Below are 22,533 nucleotides of genomic sequence, written 5' to 3'. Positions count from 1 at the left end.
TCCAGAGCCATTATCTTACCGTGGCCTCTGAGATCTGGCTCCTGGCCAGCTCTCCAACTTCATTTTCTGCTTCCTCCCCTTCTTCCTCAGTGCCCCCAGCCTTACTCACCTTCTGATTGTTCACAAACAGGCCAAACTGCCTACCCACCTCAGGACCTTTGCACTGGCCATTCCTTGCTCCTGGAATAGCATATCTATGCTTATGTCTATGTTTATAGTTTCTTCGTACAGATCTTAAACATTTCTGTTACCCTTAAATTTGTAACAAGCATATTTTAACACACGCATACACATATATACACATATATGTTTTAGATCAGCAGTTAGCAAACTACAGCCTGCAGGCCCAGCCTGCCTCCCATTTTCATAAATAAAGTCTTACTGGAGTGCAGCCATGTCCAGTGGTGACATATTATCTATGGCTGCTTTCCTGCTACAACTGCAGAGTTGGGACACAGACTGTATGGCCTGCAGGGTCAAAAATATTTACTGTCTGGCCTTTCACAGAAAAAGTTGGCTGACTTCTAAGATTAATGTTTAGAGTTAATCTATATATGTATTATTCTCCTGAAGAAAAAACTCTGAGAAAGCCTTCACTTCTACCCACCCTACACGTCTGGGTGCCTCCTTTCAACGGTTAGAAACAATTGGGATTTTGTGTGTGTGGTTAAAGAAACCATTTTAAATGTACAATTCAGGGGCATAAAACAAATTTTTTGGACATACACATTAAGTTTGACTGGCTTCTTTGCTCACCAGTGTTTGTTAAATGTATCCTACTTACAACTTCCTCGTTTTATAACAGACGATAAGACATCATTTTAGAGTAGATATCAGGATGGTCAGCCTTCTAAGTACTTCCACGTTCCCACATGTCCTTTATTTTGCCTTTCTACTTGAATGTGGGTTTGAATGGGCCAAAGACTGTATTCTAACTACCTCTTCTGAGGTCTGCAGGTGTTGCTTTGAGGTTTTCTGACATCTGGCATGGTCAAATAATCACCCAGCTGCCCTTTCCAGACACTTCGTATCTTCTGTCTCTAAGCTCCGGGCATCCTCAGAACTACCACAAGCTCCGAGGAAGTCCTCTGCCAAATTTGTTTTAAACTGGGGTTTTCTCCAACCCCTTTTGATATTTTAATCTTTCTTTAATCTTTTCATATTTTTATTTCTGCTTTCTATTTTCCATAAATTCCTCTGTATTTCTGGTCTGTCCTTGGTGACTTGTTTTCCTCTGCTTTATGGGTCTTTTAGCTTTTAACTTTTCTATCGTTTCAATGGAATTTGGATAGAGAGGTGGTAGGCACGTATGCTCAGTGTGTCATTCTGATCTAATCCCTTTATCTAATTTGCATTTTTCTGATCCCAACAGCGATTCATTCTCTTTTAATATATATTAGCCCCATGTATTGCTTCATAAAATATTTAAGATCTTCCCTACACGCAGAGAAAATGAGAAAGCTCAGAAATAGACAATCATTCTGACCTATGATAAGCTTCTCTTGGCTTAGAAGAGTGTGTTTTCTAGTTTAACCTGGAGTTATACTGCAGTAAATATATATAAAGTTCTGACACCCATTCTGATGTGTGGGGCTTTCCCACATCACTAAGCCATTCTCCACTATCAGTTGGTGTCCTATAATTTAATTCAAGTCTGACACTATCTACCTGGAGATAGTGTCAGATCCCACAAGGTAAGGGCTCAGTCCCACAGGACTGCCCCCACCCCTACTTCAGATGCCAGTCGCAAATCCATGTTGTCACCCGGGCTTCTGAGCGACTAGCTAGAGATCGGAGGTTCCAACGAACTTCTCCTCAGGTTTGATTAGTTTGCTAGAGCGGCCCGCATAATTCAGAGAAACACTTTACTTACTAGATTACTGCTTTATTATAAAAAAATATAACTCAGGGACAGCCAGGTAGAAGAGATATGTAGGGCAAGGTTTGGGGAAGGGGTGCGGCGATTCCTTGTCCTCTCAGAGATTTCCACTCTCTCCAAATATTGTCCTGTCACCAATCCGGAAGTTCTCTGAACCCCCTCCTTTTGGGTTTTTATGGAAGCTTCATTACATAGACGTGATTGATTAAATGATTGGCCACTGGTTGTTTAACTCAATCTCCAGCCCCTCTCCCCTCCCTGGAGTCTGAGATAGGAAAGCTGAGTTCAGACCTTCTAATCACAAGATTGGTTGTCATGGCAACCAGCCCCTAAACTTAATAGACCTCGGGGCTTCCCAACAGTCACTTCATTAATATAACAAAAGGCACCTTGATAGCTCTCCTCATTTAGAAAATTCCAACGGCTTTAGGAGCTCAGTGCCAGAAAAGGGAAAGAAGACCAAACACATATTTCTTATTATAAATCACAGTATCACTGTATACTAAGGTGTTAATCCAGTAGCTGTTGAGGGTCTACTCTAGGCTAAGCACTGGGTAAGAGGTTTGGGATCTGGAGTTGAAAAGACAGATCCTGTCCCTTTCTTCACAATGTTGTCTAGCGCAATGGTTCTCTACTTTTAGCATGCACCTGAATTACCTGGAGGGATTGCTGGGCCCCAACCCCAGAGTTTCTGATTCAGCAGATCCGGGTTGGGGCCAGAAAGTGTGCCTTTCTAACAAGTTTACAGATGCTACTGCTGGTCTGGGGACCACACTTTGAGAATCACTGGTCTAGTGGTGCATGATTCTTGACACACCAAGGCTGAAGACTTTTTAAAACCAGAAGGTATTGATTTAGGCAAAGTGACTGGGTTTAAGACCTCAGGCTGTTAAATCAGATGGTCCTCGGTTTGAACCTTTGCCATCCCCCTAAACAGTGTGATCTCATAGAAGTTATTTCATCTCTCTGCCTTTCGGTTTCCTCATCGGTAAGATCGGCATAAAATACCATCTACCTGATGAACAGTATGTATATGTACTACTATTACAGTGAGAAATGAAATCATGTAGTTTGGAGATACCTAAAAGAAGGTGTATCAGTCAGAATAAATGAGGTGAAACTGCGGTAACAAATATCCCCCACCTCGAGCCTTCAGGGGTCTAGAATACAAATGTTTATTTCTTGTCCATGCTACATGCCCATTGTGGATTGGCAGGGGATTTCTGCTCATGTTAGTCACTCAGGGGTCCAGGCTGAGATTGCAGCAACCATCTCAAATACTTCTGATTGTCATTCCAGAGGGAAGACAGTGAGTCTTGAAGAGTCCCACTGGCATTTAAATGCTCTAGTCTAGAAGTGACACAAAATGACATACATCATTTCTGCTCACAACTCATTTGCCAGATCTAGCCATATAGCCCCACTCAACCACAGGGGGGCAGAAATTTCCATCCTACTGTATGCCCCAAAGGAAATATTGGCAAACAGCACTGATGACTGCTGTGGAGGGTAATGGTAGTTGTTTTCGCTTCTGTTTTTTAGAAACATCCTTCTGAAATTATCAATCGTTGGAATTCTTTGTTACTATTGGCTCAACATTGTGGCCCTGGCTGGTGAAGAGGTGAGATTTCCATGCTGTTTTGCCTTAAGCTTGCCTTTGACCGCCAGGGAGGAAGTGAGTTTCTCAAGAGCTTCTGCTTATGATATTAGAGCAGATATCATGTTATTTTTCCATCCATCTGTCCATCTACTTATCCATCTATTCATCTAATCATCCATCAGTTCTTCCATCCATCCTTCCATCCATCCTTGGGCTGTACACCTGAAACTTTCCTCATTCAGCCAAATCTAAAAGCTCCCAATCCATCAGCTCATAGTACTGACTTCCTACAGAGGTAGCTAACCACCAGTTTCATAAGCTGATTAATTCAACCTTCCCATTTGTGCTAGTCTGCTAAACCTCTAGGCCACTTTCTTAATCAAGAAGATATTAATTGATTTTTCATAAGGTTAATAAGCAGAAGGAGTGGAGGCATTATTAGCCATTGACACCTCCTGCTCTCCTTGGTTAAGAAACGGGATCCAGGGCTTCCCTGGTGGCGCAGTGATTGAGAGTCTGCCTGCTAATGCAGGGGACGTGGGTTCGTGCCCCGGTCCGGGAAGATCCCACATGCCGCGGAGCGGCTGGGCCCGTGGGCCATGGCCGCTGAGCCTGTGCGTCTGGAGAGACCACAGCAGTGAGAGGCCCGCGTACCACAAAAAAAAAAAAAAAAAAAAAAAAGAAATGGGATCCAGAGGGCATAGAACAAAGAAGAAAAGTGTTAAAGGGGAGAGCTAGTGAGAAGGGAAAGTTTGGGTACCTGAGGAGGGCAAGCCTTAATGGGGGAAGAAGGAGCACAGGAAGAGAATAAACATTCTTGAAAACAAATTCACCTTAAAGGTGCATTTCTGTTGAGAGTGGGTCTGCTTTTCTGGGCACACAAAAACTCGGTCAAACTAAGCCACCAGCCACATTCTTATGAGCACAGGGGGCCAGGAACAGATGGGAACTAAGTGGAGACAAGAGCCTCCTCCCACATCCCAAATCTTGTTTGCCTTCCAGTGTTGGGAAACCCTCATTGGCCAAGAAATCTACCGGCTCCTTCTCATGGATTTTGTGTTCTCTTTAACTGATTCCTTACTGGGGGAGTTCCTGAGGAGGTAAATATTTGTTTGTCTCCGAGTAATTATATCTGACATTGTAACCAGAGCCATAGTCCTGGCTGAGCATGAAGTGTGGGTCCCATCTGTACTCTAAGTGTATGTTGTTCTAAGTCTGCCTATTGTCCTTTGAAATATTGTTTTCTTCTGAATTAACTGAAATTTCATCTTGACCTGACAGTCCTGTTGTCAAAGTTCATTTAGTTCAATTGGCCCTATGCAATCTCCTGAGAAAGTTCTAGAAATTAAACACAGAAACAGAGAGTCATTTGAAATCTTATCCACAATAGACCATTTTAATATTCTAGTCTATGTATATTCCTCCAGATTTGTCTATGCACTGCTTTGTGTGTGTGTATACTATATAATTTTCAAAGACAAAAATGGGGTCACACTGCAAAATCGCCATGGAGTTTGCTCTTACTAATTCTGTCAGTATGCCTTGTCATCTTTCCATGCCTGTACCTATAGATTTATCTCATTGCTTTCATTGAATTTAATTAATGCACGAATTTTTATTTTAGACTCCAGGTGTGCAGGATTAGGGCAATGTCATCATTGGCCCATGTGTGGTCCTCTTATTTATTCATTTATTTTATAATAATATTATGAGCATCTCATTCCTAATAGACATTTACTTATTTTTGCAAGTTGCCCTAGTGATAAGATGGCATGGCACAATACTGATTCTTTCCTCAGGGGGTAGGTTGAAAGCCAAATTTCCTCACTCAGTTTGCCCAAACTCACTTTTAGTTCAGCCTCTGTCCAGGGTCTGGACATAAAGGTGAGAAGTTTTTTTTTTGTTGTTGTTGTTTTGTTTATTTTTTACAACAGTTTTTTACTGGCAATTCCTCCGTAAGAAAAAAAAATCAAGGTGGTCTCACGTTTTTTCAGAATAAATGGGGACGTAGGTTCCTCCTTGTGGACTTAGAAAACAGGGAAACACCATTAACTCAATAGCAGTAACTGAAAGCTGAAAATTTTTGTTTATTTGGGTTGAGAGTGCTGAGTTTGGTCCCTGAAAAAAAAAGTTTAACAAGCAAAAGGTGGTATAAACGAGATAATAGTTGGGATAATTTAAATAATTATCTTATTTAAATAATGCCTATTTAAATTCATAATTAATTATCTATTTAAACAGTAGTTGGGATAATTTGAATAATGTTCTCTAGAATTTTTTTTTTTTTTTTTTTTTTTGCGGTACGCAGGCCTCTCACTGTTGTGGCCTCTCCCCTTGCGGAGCAGAGGCTCCGGACACGCAGCCTCAGCGGCCATGGCTCACGGGCCCAGCCGCTCCGTGGCATGTGGGATCTTCCCGGACCGGGGCACGAACCCGTGTCCCGTGCATCAGCAGGCGGACTCTCAACCACTGCACCACCAGGGAAGCCCCTCTAGAATTTTTTTTGAACCACTTTAGCAGTACCTCCATTCGAATGCATTGTGTTAATTCCATTTTCCCTCAATTATTTCTTCAAAAACATGCTCATACTTGGAATTTTCAGAAATTTGCAAGGGAACTTATGACTTTATTCCAAACTGGTGAGGATTTGTCCTCCTTTTTCGATTGTGAGGAATCTTTTGAAAGAGGGAGTTGATGGTTTGGGTACTAAACTCATTACATTTTCACAGAATCATTGGGATGCGGCTTATCACAAGTCTTGGCCTACAGGAGTTTGACATTGCCAGGAATGTCCTAGAACTGATCTACTCACAAACTCTGGTGTGGTAAGTTTTGACAATCTTTGGCTTGCCCAGTGGTTCCAGCCCGACTGTGGACTAGGTGTTTTGGTGGCAATGCCCAGAATCTGTGGTTTTTCAAAGCTGCATAGGTGATACCAAATCCAGCCAGTCTGAGAACCATGAATTCATGTCCCAGACTGTTCTTTTCCTTTATGAGGACTTCAGCCAAGAATCAACATAGAGCAGGGATTCCTAACCTGGAGGGCTCTGGGCCGTATCCAGCCTGCAAGTGTGTTTTTCTTGTCCGATGCAGTGCTTTTTCTAAAAATTTGAATTAACCACTAGTATTTAAGAATCAGGGGATTTCACATAAAATTTAAAATTTTTGACTTCTCGCCAAAAAAGGAAAGATCTAGATCATCTCCCATTATGGTAACAATTGGCTGGGCCTTGAGCTGGGGTGAGTGGTTCCAGTTTGCTGCAGACCCACCTTGAACTATTGTCTCCCCAGTATTGATTTGCCATTTCTTGTTGCCCTTATGCTGTCAGTTTTTTTATGGTAGAAAACTTTACTTTGTATTGATATCTCAACAGAACTGGGAAAATAAAGGCAGAGAAAGTTGCCTTACACTTGATCTGCTTCACTCCCTGGTGGTGGGGGCCTGGTGGGACCTCTGGAGCCTTTGGGGTTTGCCACCTCAATTTCGGCAATTGTGCATGCGTGCGTGTGCATGTGTGTGTGCGCGTGTGTGTGTGAGCATGCATGTGTGTTTTGAGGATAGCCAGCTAGTTGCATCAAATTTTTGACAAGCTCACCTAGAAACTCAAACCAATAGCCAGTGACTATTTTTATTTATTTATTTTAACATGATGTAGCTAATGCCAGAATTCTGCATGACATATTACGTTGCCAGGTTCCATCTTTTGGGGGGTTGCTAATCTGAAAGTAGGGGATTTGGAGTTGAACAAACTTGGACTCTGGGGCTGGCTCTTCTACTCATTGAGGTCACTGAGCTTCTCTGAGCCTCAGTCTCCTCCTCTGTCAAATGCACATAATAATAGCTACCTTTGAATTGTGTTGAGGATTAAATCAGATGATACAAGAAAACTGCTTTGCAATCTCCAATGTGCCATACAGCTGTAAAGTGCTTTATTTTCCAGCTCTTTAAAGTTGCCCCGGGTGATTTGGCTATCTGCAAATAACTCACTAATGTCAGTGAATTTATTTTTGGAGGTGGTGAGGACTTTTCCTTTGTGTAGTTTAGGTGCTGCATTTGCAACACTGCCAGGTCACCCACTGGCAACTGGGCAGTTTACAAAGGCCTTTTACTCACATTATCTCAATGAACAGGATGCCGTTGGGCAAATAACATAAACTCTCTCTAAACCTTGGTTTTCTAATCTGTAAATGGGGGCGATGCTCGTACCTACTTCACGGGGTTTTGGTAAGGATTAAATGAGAAGATGTATGCATTAGGTGCTTAGCGAGTAACTGATTCAGAAATGTTTATAAGTAGGGATATTACATGGCTGTTGTTATCCTTAAGGGCTCTTTTTAAAAAATTGTTGTAAAAAACACATAACATAAAATTTACCGTCTTAACCACTGGTAAGTGTACAGTTCAGTAGTGTTGAGTACATTCACATTGCTGTGTAACCAATCTCTAGAACTTTTTCACCTTGCAAAATTGAAACTCTGTACCCATTAAACAACAACTCCCCATTCCCTCTCCCCTCCAGCCCCTGGCAACCAGCACTCTACTTTCTGTTTCTTTGAGTTTGACTAGTCCAGATACTTCATATAAGTGGACTCACATAGAAGGTATCTTTTTGTGACTCGTTTATTTCACTTAGCATAATGTCCTCCAGATTCATCCATACAGCATGTGTTAGTTAGAATTTCCTTCCTTTGGAAGGTTGACTAATACTCCATTGCGTGTATGTACCACATTTTGTTAATCCATTCATCTGCCAGTGGACACCAGGGTTACTTATGCTTTTTAGTTATTGTGAATAATTCTACTATGAATATGGGTGTACAAATATATCTTTGAGACCCTGTTTTCAATCCTTTTTGATATATACACAGAAGTGGAATCGCTGGATTGTATGGTACTTATGAGCACTCAAATTTTTTGTTGTTTAATAAGTAATGCGGGTAAGTCATCTGATTCAGTATCCAGGTTTTTGAATCCTAGAGGCTGAGCCCTCATACTATTGACCATTTGACAGAGATTCCCAAGGGAAGTGTTAGCTTCGAGGCGGGAAAGCTTACAATGAGATGCTCGTTATTCTGGGCCTTTAAGGTTTTTGTTAATAAATCATAAATAAGCACAATCGGAAACACACATATCTTTTCCTTTCTCCGTGGCAATTATAGATTTAATCTCTGTGGGTTTTAGGAGAATATTGCCTTTGATGATGAGCTTTAAAAGAAGATAATAGAGTGACAGAAATTGAGTGTATGTTAGGGATGATGGTAGAAAATGAGGTGAGGAAAATGTTTCCCAAATTTTAGTCTTTTGTACACCAGCCTGCCTATTTTTGGGGCATATCTATCTATCACCTGTACTGTTTTTGACTTAATATTATCTTTTAAATTGTTTGCCTTTTAAAAATTTAAATATATTTTTAATGAGTCTTTATCATCATCAATGGAAAATCATATCATTTGACAGAAATTGCAAGTAATTTGAAAAATAAAATCAATCCCATCACAAGAAGTCATTAAATTCTAGCTAGGGCTTCCCTGGTGGCGCAGTGGTTGAGAGTCCACCTGCCGATACAGGGGACACGGGTTCGTGCCCCGGTCCGGGAAGATCCCACAGGCCGCGGAGCAGCTGGGCCTGTGAGCCATGGCTGCTGAGCCTGCGCGTCTGGAGCCTGTGCTTCGCAACGGGAGAGGCCACGACGGTGAGAGGCCCACGTACCGCAAAAAAAAAAAAAAAATTCTAGCTAGATGCTGCTGTCTGTCAAGGCTCTCAGTCTAAAGGCTGCTTCTTTTTTTAAAGAAATGGAGGTTGGCAAGTGTTAGGACTTAAGGACATTCTAGCACCAAACTGAGATTTTTTTTCTTTTGGCCTCAGAAGCACTGGGGAGAGCTAAGTAACTCGATGCCGTTTAATGCCTGTCCCTGCAGGACCTCAGGCCTTCTTGAATGCCAAAGGGGGAGGAGGAATTCATGTCCCACATGTGGGACACCTGGATTAGGGCTGGCTGAAGGCCTCTGGTGGTTTAATTGATGGCTGTGTGGGTAGCGTTCTCTGCAAAATCTCTTTTCCAGAGCTGTGGATACTGTGTATGGTGGGACTTGCCTACTTTGCTGTGTTGGAATCAGGCTCCCTCTGTATGAGTTTTCTAGGGTGGCTACAACAAAGTGCCACAGACCGGGTGGCTTAAACCACACACATTTATTTTCTCACAATTCTGGAGGCTCGAAATCCAAGATCAAGGTGTTGGTAGGGTTGGTTTCGTCTGAGGCCTCTGTCCTTGGCCTGTAGATGGTGCCTTCTCCCTGTGTCCTCACCTGGTCTTCTTCCCTCTGTATGAGTCTGTTAGGGCCCACATGAGGTTAGTGGCCTCATTTTACCTTAATTATCTCCTTAAAGGCCTTATCTCCAAATACAGTAGCATTCTGAGGTACTGGGTTAGGACTTCAACATATGAGTTTCGGAGGGACAGAACTCAGCCCATAACACCCTCTTTCCCTGCCCTCCGCACAGATTCCCTGTGTCTCCCCTGACCTCTGACACTCATCCCCTTTCTCTCATAGGATTGGAACCTTCTTCTGCCCTCTGCTGCCCTTTATCCAAATGATGACTCTTTTCATCATGTTTTACGTCAAAAATGTGAGTCAGTCTGAAGGTGGAACCATTCGGCTTTTCTCAGTCCCATGTGACCCGGTGGTGGCTGGAATTGGGTGTGGGGGCTGCTGGGAAAGGTGTCAGGGAGCTGGTGTCTAGTTGGGGTCCCTCTGGCCCGCTTCTCCGGCTACAGAAGGGAGGTGACTGCTTCTCTTTCTTCAGATCAGCCTGATGATGAATTTCCAGCCTCTGAGCAAAGCCTGGCGGGCCTCACAAATGATGACTGTCTTCATCTTTTTGCTGTTTTTCCCGTCCTTCACCGGGGTCCTGTGCACCCTGGCCATCACCATCTGGAGGTAGGAGTTGGCAGCCTTGGGGTGGGTGCGTGTTTTACCATATAGGTTTTATCATTCTTCAGGTATGGTGAGGCCAGCAGATCAGGAGACGACTGCCACTGAAAAAATAATTTGTTATACTCACAGACCCCAAAGGGAGGGGGCACATCACACCATGGTTGGGTCACATGGGGAGGCACCAGGGTCCATCAAAGGCAGAGGGAGAGAGCAGTCAACGTGGTCAAAAGTCTTTATTGTGGTTTCGGTGGGGAGGAAAGGGAAAGGCAGGGTTAACATGCTTAGGTGGGGTGAGTTTGAATAATCTCAGCAGGCTCTGGGGTATAGGGACCCTCTGGAGTTGGCTGGTATGTGACCCTGGGGTGATGGGGGCAGAGGAACAGGGCCCAGAGTGTGAGCGCTTGAGAGAGGAGGTGGAGGTGGGATGGAGGCTCAGGGAGGAGTTGGAGGTGGGATGGGGGCTCAGGTTTGCATATGAAAGGCATGCTTTGTAGGCTAGCCCTGGGAAAGGCAGTCTCTGCAGGATCAGTAAGGCCCCAGATGTCACAGGTCAGAATAAAAAGACATGCTTCATTCAGTGTTTAACCCAAGTTGCCTTGGTAACCAACAGATGCTACAACCAAGGGAGGCAATATATCCAAGTTGGGTCACCACCCGCCAGGTGCCCAGTCTTGACGGCACAGCTTCCTTACTTCCTTCAAATTCTGCAGCTTCCCAGCTGGGGAGAAGGCAGCTCTCCACATGCAGAACAGAACTTCCTCTAATGAACCGAAAGGCCCTGTCTGGTCAGGCTCCCTCTTACCTCTCCAACCTCACCCCCATGGCTCCATCCTACTCCAGCCTCAAGGCTCCCAGTCTGTTCCTGGGACCCTGGGAGCCTCTCCTCACATGGGATGGGGTTACATCTTTGAAGTGCTCTCCCCAGTCCCTTTGCTTGGCGGCCTTCCTTCCACCCTCATCTCAAAAGTCCTCTTGAAGACCTGACTTTCACCACCATCCTCGTCTTCTGTCAGCACCCCCCTCCTCTCTCTCTCTCTCAGGGTGGTTTCCTTTGTTCGTTCCCTAGTTCGTGTCAGAAATGCCTCTGAATCTTTGTTTAATTGCATACTCATTGCTTGACCATCTTTCCCACTAGAACCTGGGAGGGCAGGTATCATGTCTGTCTTGTTTCCTGCGGACTCTCCAGGGCTTAGTATCTAGCACAGAGCCTGGTACTGATCTCGAGGAGACAGCAGTGAGCGTTGGCTTGAAGCAGGATCTTTGTTCCCTGCCCAGGACTTGAACCTGGGTAGCCTGGCTGAAAACCAGGAATCCTAGCTGCTAGACCAGCGAGGGCTAGAGGCTAGAAGCAAAGTTCCCCTGGCTCTTGCCCCGTTTGAAAGCAACAATATTTCAAGGAGGCAAAAACTGTAAAAACAGGTACAAAGTTTATTATTAGAGACACAGCACAGCAAGTGGGAGAGCACACAGGGAAACAGTTTTTTAAATTTAAGACAAAAGCAAGGCAGAGATACACACCTGGAGAGAAAAGGGTGTGGGTGTCCTCCCTAATGAGGAGGAATGCAGTAAAGAGGCGGTTAGGTCATTTATATAGAGCAGTTCTTGCACAACTTTTAGCCAAGATGGATTCCAGCGCAGAGGCCTGTGGGAGGCTTGGCATCACCTATTATGGGGTGGAGTCCCCTCCTTTTTAACCCCAAGGAGTCTTTCTGTGCATATGTAGTCAGGGAGGTCTCCATGACCTCAAGAATCAGAAATACGTGTTCTCTTTATCTGGGCAGGACTCAGCTCCTCTCTGCCCCTGCCATTACTGTTAAAGTGTCCACTGGAGACAAAGTCCAGCTATTCACCCTGTTCCTGTTGTTATTTCTATCTGGAAGTACAGAAAGGAAACTGGCTTGTAAATGTCTAACCTGGAGCCCATCTATCTCCTGCCTCAGTACAAGGGCAGTAAACCTTTGTAGAATGAATGAGCAACCGAACACACAACAAGGGAGTTGATTTTTAGGATACTCGCGGAACTGGAACCATGAGGGTCTCAGCGGCTTCAGGGCAGGCTCCTCTGTTCTGTGATGTCCTTGACTCTCTCGCCGTGTTTACTCTCTTTTCTGTCTTCCTGACCAGTTCCTTGTTGCCTTCTAGTTTCTGCTTGTTCACAACAACTGACTTCATGTGGCCATTATTACCACAACTCCAGCTTCCCTAGATTACAGCCTCCCATCTTTGTATTTCTTAGTTCAAGTTCCTAAGGAAGAGAGTCTGATCGTCCCAGTTCATTTCTTTGTGCCAGGATACCACTGAGGCCTCTGCCTGGTCTTTGGATTGGTTACGGTTGGATCAGGTGATACCCCTGTCCAAGAGCTGGTCCTTGGAGTGCAGGTCATGAAAACAAAACACACCAGCTGGGGCTATGAGCGACAGGGTTTCCTTTGCAGGGGGATGTGGGTGGAGCAGGTAAGAATTGCTGGTTCCATGTTCAGAGCCCAGAAACGACTGGGCTATTCTAGAATAAACTATACCTGAGTCTGGCACTAGAGATGCTTCTCTGTCCCTTTTTTTTTTTATCAGATTGAAACCTTCAGCTGACTGTGGCCCGTTTCGAGGTCTGCCCTTCTTCATTGAGTCCATCTACAGGTGGATTGACACCCTGAGTCAAAGTCGCAGCTACCTGTGGGTTGTTTGGATCTACCAGAACCTCGTCGGCAGCGTGCACTTCTTCTTCATCCTCACCCTCATTGTATTGTAATTGGGGGCCCTTGGAAAACTAGGGGGGGGAAATACCTCATCTACACGTCATGTGGGCAGCCGAGGGCTGTTTGGTGGGAAGGCAAAGACTACAGTGGGGCTCAGTGTTCTGGGTCATCCCGACTCTGCCCTTGAATTTTTCTAAAAGTTATTTAATATCTTCTTATCATTTTGGGGGGGTCTGTTTTTTTTTTGAGGTACGCGGGCCTCTCACTGTTGTGGCCTCTCCCATTGCGGAGCACAGGCTCCGGTGGCCATGGCTCACGGGCCCAGCCACTCCGCGGCACGCGGGATCCCCCTGGACCGGGGCACGAACCCGTGTCCCCCGCATCGGCAGGCAGACTCCCAACCACTGCGCCACCAGAGAAGCCCTGCCATTCTTTCTTTTCTTCTCTTCCAGAATCATCACTTACCTTTACTGGCAGATCACAGAGGGAAGGAAGATTATGATCAGACTGCTCCATGAACAGATCATTAACGTAAGTCCCATTGGATCCCTTTGTTATTCTCCCCTCCTTTTTAACATTTTGTAATGGAAATTTTCAAGCACAGTCCAAAATAGAGAATAGTACAATGAACCTTCCCACCACCTAGCCCTGACAACCATTAACCTTTGCATACTCTTATGTCCTCTACACTATCTCTTTGCTGTAAATCTCGATTATTTTCAAGCAAAGTCCTAGCCTTTATATCATTTTATCTGTAGACTCTTCTATATGCCTGATACACCCTTTTAAAAAACATAACCACAGTACCAATCATCACACGTAAAAGAAAATTTAATAATTCCTTACTATCATCTTATAGTCAGTCAATGGTCAAATTTCCCCAACTGTCCCATTAAGTGTCTTTTTTTTTTTTTTTTTTTTTTTTTTTTTGCGGTACTCCCGGACTGGGGCACGAACCCGTGTCCCCTGCATCGGCAGGTGGACTCTCAACCACTGCGCCACCAAGGGAAGCCCGCATTGCCTTTTTACAGCAGGATTACTCAAGTCAAAATCTGAAAAAGTGTCACATGTTGCATTTGGTTGATGTGTCGTTTACGTTTCTTTCAATCTGTAGCTGTTCACATTTACTGCTTCTCTTGCCATTTATTGTCGGAGAAACCAGGTCTTTTGTCTTGTAGTCATTCCCACATTCTGGATATATCTGATTTGTAACCCTGCGGTGGTGTTTAGCACATTTATTTCTTTTTTCTTGTTTTTTAGCAAGTTTTAATTTATTTAATTTATTTATTTTTGGCTGCGTTGGGTCTTCATTGCTGCGAGTGGGTTTTTCTCTAATTGCAGCGAGCGGGGGCTACTCTTCATTGCGCACGGGCTTCTCATTGTGGTGGCTTCTCTTGCTGGGGAGCAAGGGCTGTAGGCGCGCAGGCTTCAGTAGTTGTGGCGCACGGGCTTAGTGGCTCCGCGGCATGTGGAATCTTCCCGGACCAGGGCTTGAACCTGTGTCCCTGCATTGGCAGGCAGATTCTTAACCACTGCACCACCACGGAAGTCCTGAGCACATTTATTTCTTTAACCTCTATTTTAAAATTAAAGCTGGGCTTCCCTGGTGGCGAAGCCAATGTCCAGGACCCTACCTGCCTAAAAATCAACCTTTCTATCATTTACTTCCCAACCCCACACCATCATTCATCCTCCATGTTTTTGTTTTTGTTTTCCTTATTGGCAGGAGGGCAAAGACAAAATGTTCCTGATAGAAAAGTTGATCAAGCTGCAGGATATGGAGAAGAGAGCAAGCCCCACCTTGTCTACGCCAGAAAGGAGAGACGTGGAGGTGAGGCTGGAAGCCGCCTTGGGATCCCTGTGACACAGATTTGCCCTCCTGGGAAAAGTGCATCAGGAAACTAGAATCACATCAGGGCACTTCACTTTCTGTGTTTTAACATTTCTGTATTTTTTATTAAAAAAAATAATACGCAGGCTTCCCTGGTGGCGCGGTGGTTGAGAGTCTGCCTGCTGATGCAGGGGACACGGGTTCGTGCCCCGGTCCGGGAAGATCCCACATGCCGCAGAGTGGCTGGGCCCATGAGCCATGGCCGCTGAGCCTGCACGTCTGGAGCCTGTGCTCCGCAGTGGGAGAGGCCACAACAGTGAGAGGCCCGCGTACCACACACACACAAAAATAAATAAATAATATGCATTCACCATGTCTATGCCTGGCCCCATTCTAGGTTCTGGGGTTATCATGGTACCACAGTTTGGCTCTACCCTCGTGGGGCTTGCCTGCATCTTTTCCATAACCCAACCAAACAGAAATATATCCCACTGAGATGAAAAATGGCTTGAAATCTCACCCCACTAGGTTAATGCTTCAGTGTATATTCTTCCAGATCTTTCCCCCAGGCATCTGCAAACAAGCATGCATCTACTAACATTCTTGTTTATTTATTTATTACAAAAAAGGGGTTATATTTTACACATAACTCCCCCTCTCCCCGCTTAATACTATATCTCAGACATTGTTTCAGTCTGTACCTACTTGGACATTTGGGTTGTTTACAGTTTGTTTTTTTTTAATACTAAAAACGATGTGTAATGAAACATTTTTTTATTATAATTGTTTTATGTGAGTGTTTTATCTGCCATAGGCATGCACATGATAATGTTAACAGATATTGCCATATCATGCTCTTAAAAAGATTTTTACCAATTTCATTCTTAACAAGAGATGCCTGGAATCCTGCTCTAATACCAAAGCCTGTGCTGGCTTCCTTGGTGTCCTAGAAAATGTGGATAAACAGTAAACCCACATTAATTCAAATGCTACTAGTTTTAGAAGTTATGATCTTGTCAGAAGAGACTGCCATGTTGTTTACTGCCTGTTCAAATTAATACCATCAGCACAACATAGGTAAGGGATCTAGAGGCCCAGCTCTAAATCCTTTGAAGGCAGGGATTATGAGTGTACCTTTGCAGCTCCTAATATATTACCTGGTATATATTGTAAATGCTCAGTAAATATCTGTGAAATGAATGATTAAATGAATGGAATCACTGCCCATAAAAATTGAAACAAAACATGTTTGATATTTCTATGGCTGAATCTTGGTCTTAATCTGTCACCTGTTAATATTAAAATGGTGAGGGCTCACGAGTCTCACCACTGATGCAGCAGGATCTGAGGTGTACACTCTCTTCCGGTGATGAGATTTTGTTTTCTTCTTTTTTAGCAATCTGGTCCTCTGCGTGTCAGAGAGCATGGTGCTTCTCGAGGTGAGTACCCGACTGGCACTGAGTAAGGCCTAATTCATCCAGATGATAGGTCCCAAGACATAGGGTCAGAACTGCTCCTGTATCAGTCACTCGTTCAATTGCAAGAACTGGCCCAAATTGGCTTTAGCCAAAACTCAACAATAATTCTTGCTTTAGGTGTGGCCAGAAGCAGGGTCTCACAGTATGTCATCAGAACCTGGTTTCTTTCTGTTCAGTTCTTTTCCATGTTATCTCCCGATAATTACAAGACAGCTTTCTTAGCTTCTTGTATCTTCTCAGATTCAAGTCTAGTGTGAAAGAGATCCAGATTCTCATTGTCTTTCATTGGATCTGAAACAATTGCTGTGGCCAAGAGACAGTGATGATTTCATTGGCCAGATCTGAGTCGCAGACCTCATCTCTAGATACAGGTGGTACAAACATACAGACCACGGGGACCGAGAGAGTGGAGAAGGGTGGCTTTCCAAAGAAAACCTGTGGCTGATGCCAGGAGGGGAATGAATGTTGGGGAGGAAACAAACAAATAAACCCATTCATCTTTTTGGAATAGCATTCACTGACAGCATCCAATGATGGGAGTTCAAGGGAGAGAATTGAAGAAATTTAAAAGGGGGAGGCAAGGAAGGCCTGAGAAGCTGCGGGATCTTGAAAGCTAATTTGGTTTTTCCCTTGGAGATATGGGGCAGTGTGCCTCTGTGCTAACTTCCCTTCTTCTGTATCAAACCCAGACCTGCGATTTAGGCGATCAGTTCAAGAAGATAATCCAAAGGCCTGATAATCATTGCGGTACCCAGACACCAACCAAATAAGGAAAGATGAAGATGGAGCAGCTTCCTCCATGACACCTGGGCCTTTAGGAGATTCCCAGGTGGGAAATTCAAGCCCGTAGCCAGGAGTGGAAACTGACTACAATGTAAATACAGAAGTAAAATTGGGCACTCCCTGCTGTTGTTTTTACACCTGAATTGCTGATTTTTCCAGACAAAATATTTGAGATTTTCCAGTAAAGATTGTTGTAATATTTGAACCAGTTCACAAAAACCTGGGAAGAGTTGTAGTTTAAGAGATACGCATATGAATGATTGAGCCTTAGAAATCTCCGCTCCCAGAACTCCCAGACCTGGCAAAGGTTTGGAGACTGGTGCTAAGACAAGTGGTCCAGTCTGAATAAAAATGTGACCCTCGATCAGGGATGTGAAGCCTCTGAATTGTGGAACGTGCATTTGTTCATGACTTTGCACTAAAAACATCCCCATTTTCCCCAAAGGTGAAAAACAACCGGAGGGCTCGTCTATGAACTTCACTGCACATTGAGTACATGAGTCTTTTCGATTGGACTGGGGTGGGCACGTGTGGACTGGGACTCTACCCCTGTGAGGTTTTATACATGATCATCAGAGTCTTACGTTGAGCCGAACATGAAATCGGTGGTGATGTGTGGAATATATATATTGAATATGTATGTGTATGTGTGTGTGTGTACATATGCACACATACATGTATTAAGCATTTTTTTGCAGATTTCCTAAATGATTCACAAGGCACCTGACTCTACTTAAAACAGAAGAGTCCAGCAGAAAAGTGCAATTACCAAATTACTCGGGAGGAGAAATCTCCTCGAGTAATCACTATCGTGAAATCTAATGGGAACTGAATTTAGAAAACATTTAAGACGAATTTAAAGCACAAACATCCAGTCAGTGCTCAGTCATTGGTTCACTTCTTCATTGACTTATTTGCTCACTAATTCATTCATCAGCTGAATTCAGTTCTTTTGGTACCATCTTTGCTAGTGGTTGCTAGAAGTGCTTCTTCGTTCATCCCTTCGTTCAACAAATATGTACCAAGTGGTGGGGAACAAGATGGTGCACAAGTCAAGACACAGCCTCCACTCTCATATACTGTCTAGCAGATCACTTTTGGCAGGAACTTAATAATTAAACAGTAATTACTTATAGCAGGTGCCATGAAGGAGAAGCCCAAGGGACGATGGGAGACTTAACTTGTCTGTGGGGTCAGTGAAGGCAGTCTGTGGAATTGATATTTGAAGGGATTTTTTTTCCCCTCTGTGTTATCCTAATGCTATCTGTGCTTGTGCACTGAAATGTGAACTCCCTCTGGAAGCATCATTTTTGCTCACTTCCCATATGCTCAGGGCTTATATCCGGACTGCTTCTCCATTCACCTCTTATCTTTACTTCAGTGTAGCCCCTGCTTCTCCTGGAGGAGCAGACACAGTAGAAAGATCTAGTCTGTAGGTCTCACACACACATTTGGATGTGTGTAACATCCTCACATCCTTAGTCTTGAGATATAGGGGATATATTAGTTTGCTAGAGCTGCCATAACCCATAGCACAGACTGGAGGCTTAAACAACACAAATTCATTTTTTCACAGTTCCAGAGGTGGGAAGTCTAAGATCAAGGTGTCCACAGTCGGTGTCCACAGCTTTGGTTTCATTCTGAGGCCTCTCTCCTTGGCCTGTAGATGGCCACCTTCTCGCTGTGTCCTCACATGGTCTCTCCTTGGTGCACACATCCTGGTGTACCTTTGTGTCCAAATTTCCAAATCTGTCCAAGACAGATTGGATTAGGACCCAACCTAATGGCTTCATTTTAACTAACTCACATCTTTAAAGGACTTATCTCCAAATATGGTTACATTCTGAGGTACTGGAGGTCTGGACTTCACCATATGAATTTTGGGTCAACACAGTTCAGCCCGTAATAGGGGAAACTCACCCCCAGTCCCATCAGGACCTCTCATCAGGCAGCAGGGCTCTCATTGCTCGCTGCACCCAGGATCACACAGGGAGCTGTCTGAACAGCCAGACCCAGGCCCTGCCCACTCTAGACCAACTAAATCAGGAATCCATAGTTTTCCCTGAAAGCTCAGATGGTTTCAGTGGGAAGCCAGGGCTGAGAACAACGGAGCTAGAATCTAGAGTAGTGCTTTCTGAACTTGCTTGACCATAAAAGTCACCTGAGGCACCTACTGAACATGCAAATAGTGAGCTAAGAATATTGCATCAAACATTTCTAGGGAAGCTTCCCTGGTGGCACAGTGGTTGAGAGTCCGCCTGCCGTTGCAGGGGACACGGGTTCGTGCCCCGGTCCGGGAAGATCCCACATGCCGTGGAGCGGCTGGGCCCGTGAGCCATGGCCGCTGAGCCTGCGCGTCTGGAGCCTGTGCTCCGCAACGGGAGAGGCCACAACAGTAAGAGGCCTGCGTACCGCAAAAAAAAAAAAAACCCAAAGAACAAAAAACAAAAGGACAGCTTTTTGCCCTTCTTTTTGGAGAGCTTCCATGTGGGGGAAACAGAACACTTCTGACACTTCTGTGTGCCCCCATGCCTGGCCCCAAGCTCCGGGAGGACAGCTCCTTCGTGTAGGAACTTGCCCAATGTATGTCTTCATTAGGCTGCGGATTTGTATCCTTTTAATAGCCTCCCATAATAAATCGGTGATCTAGTGAGTGAATGGGTTTTCCTGAGTTCTGTGAGCTGTTCTGGCAAATTAATCAAACCTGAGGAGGGGATTTTGGGAATATCTGATTTATAGCCAGTCAGTCACAATTGAGGGTAACAACCTGTGCTTGCAGCTGGCATCTGGAGGATGGTCGTCTGGGACTGAGCCCTTTACCCGTGGAATCTGAGTCTATCTCTGGGTAGATAGTGTCAGAACTGAGCTGGATTCTGAAGGACGCTGCCTGCGACTGAGAATTGCTTGTTGTTGATGTGAGGAAGCCTCCACACACAGGACACACTAGAATTGGGCCCAGGAACCCCTTTCAGCCTCAAAGGACAACATTCTTTGAGAACCCTCTGCCCAGCTGATCTCCATCCTCTTCTTAACACTTGGTGTCCTGCTGTCAGATTTTGAGCGTAATTTAAAGTTTGATAAAAGAACACACAGGTCATTAATCTTCAGTATTTTTGATCAAAGAAGTCAAGTAACTTTGCCCCACAGTAACCGTCACTCCATGCTAAGGTTTGAGTGGACGTCTGGAACACTTCATTAACGTCCACCTTGCCTTGTCCTCAAAGCTGTGGTTGACTGTCCTGTTGAAGCATTAGTCCCACTTCAGGAAATGGTGTCATTTAGAGATTCTTGTCTAATAAAGAGTATTCATGTCTTAGTGAAATTCTTGTCAGGACAAGATTGCACGCTCATCTCCAGATAAGAAAATGAGTATCGTTTAATGAAGTAAGCAGTGGGTTTCTCAAGCCTTTGCAGGTAGCCCTTCCAGGTTATCTGTCTCCACCATTCTGAGAACACAGGGGCAGTCCGATGGACAGCAGAGGATGTGATTTTTATCCCTATTGACTTTCTTGGAAAGAACGCTATCTTTGGATGGCTCATTTGCTGATGCTGCTGAATCATTTCACTCCCCAATCTTTACCTCACTCTAGGTCTATACGCAGGTTCCTCAAGGAACTTTCCAGTAAAATGGAATTATAATGGTACCTTGACCTCATGGTGTTGTAGCAGAGTAAACACATAGAAAGCATTTGAAACAGCGTCCAGTACATGGTAGGCAGTCCATAAATCTTAGTTACTAACAAGCATTTTACATGTACTCTTTCCTTTAATCACAACTACCCCTGCCGTGGTACTAATACTGCCCCTATTTTAGAGATGAATTCAAGACACTAGCTATATGACTTGCCCAAGGTCTTAGAGCTAGAAATTAGGAATTCAGATTTAACTTTTTCTGATGTCAAATCCTGTTGTTGGGACTTCCCTGGCGGCGCAGTGGTTAAGAATCCTCCTGCCAATGCAGGGGACATGGGTTCAAGCCCTGGTCCGGGAAGATCCCACATGCCGCACAACAACTAAGCCCGTGAGCCACAACTACTGAGCCTGTGTGCTGCAACTACTGAAATCCGTGCTCCACAACGAGAAGCCGCCACAATGAGAAGCCTATGCACTGCAACGAAGAGTAGCCGAGTAGCCCCAGCTCACCACAACTAGAGAAAGCCCGCACGCAGCAAAGAAGACCCAAAGCAGCCAAAAAAAATCCTGTTTTTAACCCCTTTACTAAACCTTCCAAGTAAGTAATTAACACCTTCTTTCTTCATCTGAATTCTCCATTCTTCAAGGCCCACGACCACCTTAGCACAGGATCTCAATCCTTAATTGGGCCTGGCTGAGTCAAGTGCAATACAGATTTGGGACAAAGGTCAAGAGACAGAGAACTTCTGGCTCTCAAAAGGTCTTCACACCACAGAAGGGATGTTGTGAACTCTGTGCTACCCCCAAGAGAATTTCTTCCCTGTCAGTTGCTGTGTAGCCTCTGCACGTAAACCAAAGGGGGAATTCAGATGTTTTCTTTGGTCCCTTTCTCTTCCTCTTGTCACTCTAGTCATAACGTGGCATGGAAGTCATGCAGTTTAGATACCTGTTCCATTCACTGAATCTCTGTTCTGCTGTTAATTTTAAAATTCAAGAAAATTCATTTGTAAACATCCCAAGCCTCATTTATTGTCCTCCTGCCAACACCAACTATAGCAAAATTCAGTCTGCTTCTCACCACCATCCAGCTGTGTGGGCTGGTGGCCGAGCTCAGTGACCCATGAGGATTCAGGAGGGAAGTCATGACTAAGCTGTGGGCCTGTGATCAAGGCCAGATAGGGCTGAATGGTGGGGGTGTGGGGCAGCTAGAGGAGACAGCAAGCTTTGCAATTTTCTGAAGACTCAACTTCATTTTAAATGATGCCACTTAAGTTCACAATAAGACCCCTGGAAGCTCACATGGGAAAGAGCAGAGCTGGGAATCAAGGGCTCTACGTTATAAAGGCAGACAAGGTGAGTGGTTCTCTGAACCGACTGACCTGGACTTGAATACCAGTTACACCAAGGAATTTGAGACCTTGGGTAAGTGACTTTAACCTTGCAGTACCTCGGTTTCCTTATCAGTAAAAAGAGATTAATATCTCTATAAGATTTTTGTGAGGGTTAATTAAAATAACGCATGTTAAACCACTGAAGTTCCTGGTAAATAGTAAACAAGAAATTTTATCATGAGATCAGGCTCTACGTCACAGCTGTCATTTCTGGGAAGACCCTTCCCTTCCAGATTTGTTTTCTCATTTGTAAAATGAGGCTAAGCCTAGATGTTCCCGGAAGTTTCTTCTAGTTCTGTCTGTGATCAT

The 22,533-nt window shown here is 44.4% G+C and overlaps 1 protein-coding gene across 1 annotated transcript in view; it reads left to right on the top strand.

Annotated features, from left to right (window-relative positions):
- The window catches only part of TMC5 (transmembrane channel like 5), a 37,006-nt gene extending 22,034 nt beyond the window's left edge, over positions 1-14,972 (top strand). The window contains exons 11-18 of the mRNA XM_065893200.1: positions 3,422-3,500; positions 4,482-4,579; positions 6,209-6,304; positions 10,032-10,107; positions 10,285-10,418; positions 12,984-13,157; positions 13,561-13,639; positions 14,835-14,972. Coding sequence (XP_065749272.1) covers positions 3,422-3,500; positions 4,482-4,579; positions 6,209-6,304; positions 10,032-10,107; positions 10,285-10,418; positions 12,984-13,157; positions 13,561-13,639; positions 14,835-14,972 — 874 coding nt within the window. The remainder of the gene's footprint in view (positions 1-3,421; positions 3,501-4,481; positions 4,580-6,208; positions 6,305-10,031; positions 10,108-10,284; positions 10,419-12,983; positions 13,158-13,560; positions 13,640-14,834) is intronic.
- The last annotated feature ends 7,561 nt before the right edge of the window (positions 14,973-22,533 follow it).

The sequence above is a fragment of the Phocoena phocoena genome, chromosome 15 (genome assembly GCF_963924675.1).
Source record: "Phocoena phocoena chromosome 15, mPhoPho1.1, whole genome shotgun sequence".
Lineage (NCBI taxonomy): Eukaryota > Metazoa > Chordata > Mammalia > Artiodactyla > Phocoenidae > Phocoena > Phocoena phocoena.
The sequence above is the reverse complement of the archived record's forward strand: the minus strand, read 5'-3'. Positions and strand labels throughout refer to the sequence as shown.